The following is a 7,319-nucleotide window of genomic DNA, read 5'->3' on the forward strand; positions in this document are numbered from 1 at the left end:
AAGCCCAAATGCAAATATTGTGGGAAAAATCACCTCGGTGAATGTAGAAGTAAAGCTAGGGCCTGTTACAAATGTGGAGCCACTGACCATTTTATCCAAAACTATCTCCAAATACAAAAAGAAGAAGAAAAATAGAAAGAAAAATAGTTGGCCACTTCTCAACAAAGTAGATGTTCGGGCCAAAATAGTGCTACTAGAACATCTCGTTCGGGTATGAAAGATTCTGTTGCCCGGTCAGAGGCTAGGGCACCTGCACGTACTTACACCATCCGAGCGAGAGAAGAAGCTACAGTTCCAGACGTAATTGCTGGTACATTTTATCTTTTTCATGTTATTGTATATGCATTGATTGACCCTGGGTCCACGCATTCTTATGTCTACACTGCATTAGTATCACAAAAGAAATTGTCTGTTGAACCTACTGATTATGATATTCAGGTCACTAATCCATTAGGCGAAAGTGTAATAGTTAATTTAGTCTGTCGTGACTGCCTACTGAAAGTAAAACGCTGTCAATTCTCTGTTGATCTGATGTTGCTACCGTTTCGGGAATTTGATGTTATTCTAGGAATTGATTGGTTAACGAAGCATGAAGCTGTAGCGTAACAGCCCGTTTTTAGTGAAATCAAAACAGTAGTTTCAGAACCACAAATCCGAGTCAGAAAGAAAATTTATTTAAATATTATTGCATGGTCTGCATTATGATAGGAATAACGTAAGAAAATTTCTTTAAGAAAATCTTACCGATTTCAAGTTTAATTGCTAGAAAGGACCAAATTGCATAAAGTGCAAAATTTTAATTCTAATAGCTTGAGGGATTAAATAGCTATGGAATTCAAAACTTGAGGTCCTTATCTGGCAATTAGACCGTTAAATGGAGTTAGTAGATAATTATAATGACTCATCCATGAAAGTTCATGAAAAGAAAATGATGAAATTGGAAAGTTGAAAAATTAAAAGATGATAAGTTAATTAATTAAATAAAATAATTTTTCTTCATCATCTTCCCCAAATTTTATATGGAAACCCTAGCTAAGAGAAAAAAATTCAAGCAAGCTTAATTGGGTAAGTAATCGTGTCCCGTTTTTAGTAATTTTTATATTTACGAGATCGTAATAACTTAATCTAGTTAATTTGGGGATTAAGTTGAAAATTTATCAAAATATTAAAATTTTTCCATGGATAAGTATGTTGAAATTTTGAAATCCATGGCTGAAAATGAAAGGTTGTTGATAGATAAACAACTTTTATAAAGGAAAATTTCATGAAATTGTGATTTTAGGACTAAATTGAAAAGATGTAAAATTCATGGAAAATTTCTAAATTTTGTGAAATACATGAGTTGTAAATTTTATATGAAAAATTCAGTTAGGCTTGGAATAAGGATTAAATTGCATGAATTTTATTTTCCGAGCATAATGACTAAATCAAAATTTATCAAAAGTATGGAGGCAAAATGGTACTTTTGCTTTTGCCTAAGATATAAATTGGATTGAATTGAATATGAAATGTATTAAATTGATATTAAATTCATTTATATATATCCGGAAAGATCAAATAAGGAGCTAGATCGAGGAAAAGAAAAATTGTCGGATTAGTAGATTTCTGTATTCGAGCAAGTAACGAGGTAAGTTCGTGTAACTAAATTGTAATTATATTTATATGATTGAATTGAATGTTGTATATATGAATTGTGTAATTTCTATATGTATAAAATTGACTACATACCCAACAAAGCTTGATAAATGTTAAATCACGTTTGAAAAATGAAATTCGATAGATACTGGATTTCCCGTATTGGTTCTGATCCTACATATGTTGCGGACACACCATAGCTCAAAAGAGCATCCTATTATAAGCCCTCTCGAGCTTCCTGTTATATGGTTCCTGCGAGCGTCCGATCGATATTAATCATGCATGTGTTTCGAATATACCGCAACTCTTTGTAAGCGTCCTGTTATATGATCGACATTGATCCTACATGTATTGTGGACATACCGCAGCTCTTTATGAGCGTTCCGATATATGGCTCTCATCAGCTACCCGTTATGGCTCGCTTGAACTTCTTGATATGTGGCTATTCGGAGCTTACTAATAATAGCTTTTCAGAGTTACCAGTAAAGTTCACATGAGCTTTCTGTTTCAAACTTTTATGAGTTTCCTGTTATAGCCCGGATAAACTTCCTATTGTAAGGCTCACATGAGATCCTGTTATATGGCTCGAGAGATTGCTTTCTGATTATGTCCTCTAATGAGTACCCCCGAATATGAATTGACGAATTATAGTTTTGTACACTTTAAGTGTACTACATGTGTGTCCATCGATATTTCAAACAAATTCAATGGGCAAAGTTCCGACATGGGCTAAACTGAACTTGAGATGATTTGTTATGAAAATGTACATGTTATATGAAAATATGATAAGAAAAGTATATGTATATGAAAGTTATTACATGATGAGCTCATTCATGTTTCTTGACAATTGTGTGAATTACAATGACTAACATGTTTGATGAAGTTGGGTAGCCAAATTTCTTGGATGCATTTTGTATGTTTACTTTGATGGAAATGAATGGTAAGTTAAATTTCCAGTTATACGAACTTACTAAGCATTAAATGCTTACTTTGTTTTATTTTCTATGTTTTATAGTACTCGAAAGCTCGTAAAGGTTGGAAACGAGTCGGAGCAAGATCACACTATCCTTCAGCTCATTTTAGTATAATGAATGAAATTACTTTTAGTATAATGGCATGTATAAGCTAAGTTAGGTCAAATGATGAACTATTTTGGTTGTAAATAGTCATTGCAATGGCTTGTAATGATCATGTTTTGATATATATATATAAGGTGATATCGTGTTTGAGGTATGAATATAATTATGCATATATGCATTTGGTATTTAGGTAAGTATAAGTTTTGGAATGATATATTAATAAATTGTCTATTGGGAAACCTAAGGGCTTATTGATTATATGTGTAAAATGTCAAGTTTAAGACTTGGTTTTGGTCTGATTTTAATGTCTTGAATTGGTTCGTGAATGTGTTAAAATGTTGATGTAGGTGGAAAACAAGTTTGGGTGAGAAATAAGGCTTGGAAATGGCCTTATTTTGTCCACACGGGCAGAGACACGGGCGTGTGTCTCAGCCGTGTATGACACACGGCCTAGCACATGGGCGTGTGTTTCGGCCATGTGTCCCCTGCATCTTAAAACTTGAGAAACAGAATGTTTCGAATTGCTCACACGTGCAGAGATACGGGCATGTGTCTCAACCGTGTGTGTCACACGGCCTGCCACACAGGCATGTGACTTGGCCGTGTGAACCCTGTACCTTAATTATGGAAGTCAGTATGCTCACACGGCCTAGCACACTGGCACGTCGCTTGGCTGTGTGACAATTCAGTATACCCTTTCAATTGGACACGGCCTGGGACACGGGTATGTCACTTGCTCACATGGCCTGGCCATACGGTCTTGTGTCCCCTGCACCTAGCAAAAATTTTGAAATTTTGCGAAAAATTCCCTAAGTTCCCGATTTGGTCCCAACTTATTTCTAACACATAACTTGGGCCTCGAGGGTCCATTTGAGGGATATTATGATTGAATATGTTTAGTTTTCAGTTATGAATAGTAAATGATATAAATTAACTGTATATGTTCTGTATATTCCGGTAATGCTCTGTAACCCTATTCCGACAATGAATACGGGTTAGGGGTGTTACATGTAGTGAATTGTAGGGAGAAATGAATTGATCTGAAATGTCAGACACTAAAAGTAATTAATGTTGAGTCTGAGAATCCGAAAGAAATTGTTAGAATTATTTCATCTTTTTTGCTCAGAAATTGATGCATAAAGGTAATGAGGCATTTATTGCCTACATTCTTGATAACCGGGGTTCAGAATCGAAACTAGAACAATTACCGGTTGTTAGTGAGTTTGTTGATGTATTTCCTGAAGAATTGTCTGGTTTACCACCTAATCGTGAAGTTGAGTTTGTAATTGATGTGATTTTGAGAACAGCTTCGATATCAGTAGCACCATACCATATGGCACTAGCTGAATTAAATGAATTAAAGGCACGATTACAAGAGTTATTAGACAATGGGTTCATCAGGCCGAGCATGTCTCCTTGGGGTGCACTTGTATTATTTGTGAAAAAGAAGGACGGTTCTTTGAGACTGTGTATAGATTACAAACAGTTGAACAAAGTTACAATTAAAAATAAATACCCTCTGCCACGTATCAACGACTTGTTTGATCAACTGAAAGGTGCCACAGTATTCTCGAAGATAGACCTTAGATCTAGGTATTATTAGTTAAACGTTAAAGAGTGTGATGTGCCAAAGACTACTTTTAGAACTCGGTACGGCCACTATGAGTTTCTGGTATTGCCATTCGGGTTGACTAATGCTCCTGCTGCTTTCATGGATTTAATGAATTAGATTTTTTAACCTTATTTGGATAGATTTTTGGTTCTGTTTATCTATGATATACTAATCTATTCTAAGACAGAATCCGAGCATGCACAACATTTGAGAATTGTGCTACAGACTTTAAAAGAAAAGCAATTGTACGCAAAGTTTAGCAAATTTGAATTTTGGCTTTACGAGGTTGGATTTCTGGGTCACATTGTATCAGCCGATGGGATTCAAGTTGATCCGAGTAAAGTTTCCGTTGTGGTGAATTGGAAAATTCTGAAAAATGTTTCAGAAGTGCGAAGTTTTCTAGGTCTAGCGGCTTATTACCAACATTTTGTCAAGAAATTTTCGATGATTGTTTCGCTGTTGACTCGATTACTACAGAAAAATGTTGAATTTGTTTGGTCTGAAGAGTGTCAACAGAGTTTTGATCAGTTGAATAAGATGTTGACAGAAGCTCCAGTTTTGACTCAGCCAAAATCGGGTGTACCGTATGTTGTTTATAGTGATACGCCTCTAAATGGATTGGGTTGTGTACTAATGCAATTAGGAAAAGTAGTAGCATATGTTTCTCGACAGTTAAAACCGCATGAGAAGAATTATCCTACAAATGATCTCGAGTTGGCTACAATTGTATTTGCTTTGAATATTTTGATGCATTATATATATGGCAAGAAATTTTATGAGCTTACGGATCATAAGAGTTTGAAGTATTTGATGAATCAAAAAGAGCTGAATTTGACACAGAGACATGGCTAGAATTACTAAAAGATTATGACCTGGTTATTGACTACCACCCAGGAAAGGCTAATAAGGGTGAGCATTCGATTGAATCGAATCGAAAATTTTCGAGTTAATCGAGTTTTCGAATCTCATTTTATCATCCTAACTTTATTTGAAGTTTTCTCGAATCGAGCCGAGTGAGATAGAATTCGAATCGAATTGAATTGAATATATTTGTTCGAGTTAAATTTTAAAAAATAATTTTGGGTCCTTGTAACCACTGTCACCCATCGTAATAAAATTTGTCGACCTTAATCAAATTTTTTATTAACTTTCATCACCTCATAATTTATTTATTAATTTTTTATATATTGGTTAGTTTCTTTGCTTGCTTAGTTGTTTCAATTATCTTCAGATTCTTGTCACTATGTATTTTGGAATTAAAAAATATATTAAATGTAAAAATACGATTTTTTTAATAAAAGTTATTTTAAAAATAAAATGTGAAATTGATACAAATATAAAATTTTAACGCGAATATTTTATGGCATAATTAATAATTCAATTTTATTATAATATTCAATATGCCTAAACAATTCAATAATATAAATAATATAAAATGTGAAATTTAATTTAATAATATAAATAGTAGATATAAATAAAATCATTACTATTTATGTTTAGTGATTTTTTTTGGATAATTTTGATTTTTTATTTTAGAGTAAAAGGTGAGAAGTAAAAGTTTAGGAGGAAAATAAAAAGTTTTGGGGAATAAAATTTTGAGGGAAAGTAAATAGGGGGAGTAAAATTTTGGAGGGAAAATATTGAAAATAAATTGAAGGGGGGAGGGTTTGGGGTAGATGAGAGGTGGGATGGGAAAGGAATAAAAGTTTTAGGGGAAAAGTGGGAGGGAGTAAAAATTTTGTGGGAAAATAACAGGTTTTGAGGGTTTTGGGGAGTAAAATTTTGAGCAAAAGTAAATGGGAGAGTAAAATTTTGGTGGGAAATGGATTTTGAGTAGATTGGGGGGTTGGGAGGGGAGAGGAGTAAAAGTTTTGAGGGGAAAGTGAGAAGGAGTAAAAGTTTTGAGGGAAAAGTAAAAAGGTTTTTGAGTTTGGGTTAAAAATGTAAAATATTATAGTTTGATATTCGAATTATTCGAGTTATCCGAATTCGAAAACTCAACTTGATTCGAACTCGAAATTTGAAAAAAAAATTCGAGTTGATTCGGATAACTAAATTAACTCGAATAACTCGATTCGTTTAACTCGAAATTCGAATTTTTTTCGATTTTTTTGAGTCGAATCGAGTTTTGCTCACCCCTAAAGGCTAATGTGGTTACGGATGCAGTTAGTCGAAAGTCATCTTTGTTTGCACTTCGAGCGTTGAACGCTTATTTAACTCTTAATGAGGATGGTTATGTATTAGCAGAGTTGAGAACGAAACCTTTGTTCCTTCAACGAATTTGAGAATTGCAAGATGAAGATTTGAAATTGGTGTTGAAATGACAGATGGTTCAGGACAAGTTGAGTTCAGAATATAGCGTCGATGATAATGGCATGTTGCGTTATTGTAATAGAATTTGTGTCCCGAATAATTCAGATTTGAAAATAATATTCTTTCTGAAACTCACAATAGTACATACTCAATTCATCCAGGTAGTACGAAGATGTATTGTGATTTGAAACGGATGTATTGCTGGCCGGGTATGAAACGAGAAATTTGTGAGTTCGTAGCAAAGTGTTTGATTTGTCAGCAAGTGAAAGCAGAACACCAGGTACCAACAGGTTCGTTATAACCTCTTATGATACCTAAACGGAAGTGGGAGCATGTCACGATGGATTTTGTATCTGGTTTACCTGTGACTCCGAGAAAGAAAGATTCAATCTGGGTGATTGTTGATAGATTGACTAAGTCGGCACATTTTATTCCAGTCAGAACAGATTTTTCACTTAAGAAGTTAGCAGAATTATATGTAGCAAAGATTGTGAGATTACATGGGGTTCCGATATCCAATTTTTCTGATCAGGATCCAAGATTTACATCGAGATTTTGAAGTAAACTACAAGAAGCTCTAGGGTCTAAGTTAAATTTCAGCACATCCTTTCATCCTCAGACGGATGGGTAATCAGAACGAGTAATTCAGATTCTAGAAGATATGTTGAGATGTTGTATAC

General features: G+C 34.2%; 1 protein-coding gene across 1 annotated transcript; it reads left to right on the forward strand.

Moving 5' to 3' along the window:
• The first annotated feature begins 213 nt into the window (after positions 1 to 213).
• Positions 214 to 606, forward strand: LOC107956132 (uncharacterized). Its single transcript, XM_016891867.1, has one exon. The coding sequence runs from the start codon at positions 214 to 216 to the stop codon at positions 604 to 606; it is 393 nt and encodes a 130-aa protein (XP_016747356.1).
• Positions 607 to 7,319: the final 6,713 nt, after the last annotated feature.

This window comes from Gossypium hirsutum, chromosome D07 (genome assembly GCF_007990345.1).
Source record: "Gossypium hirsutum isolate 1008001.06 chromosome D07, Gossypium_hirsutum_v2.1, whole genome shotgun sequence".
Lineage (NCBI taxonomy): Eukaryota > Viridiplantae > Streptophyta > Magnoliopsida > Malvales > Malvaceae > Gossypium > Gossypium hirsutum.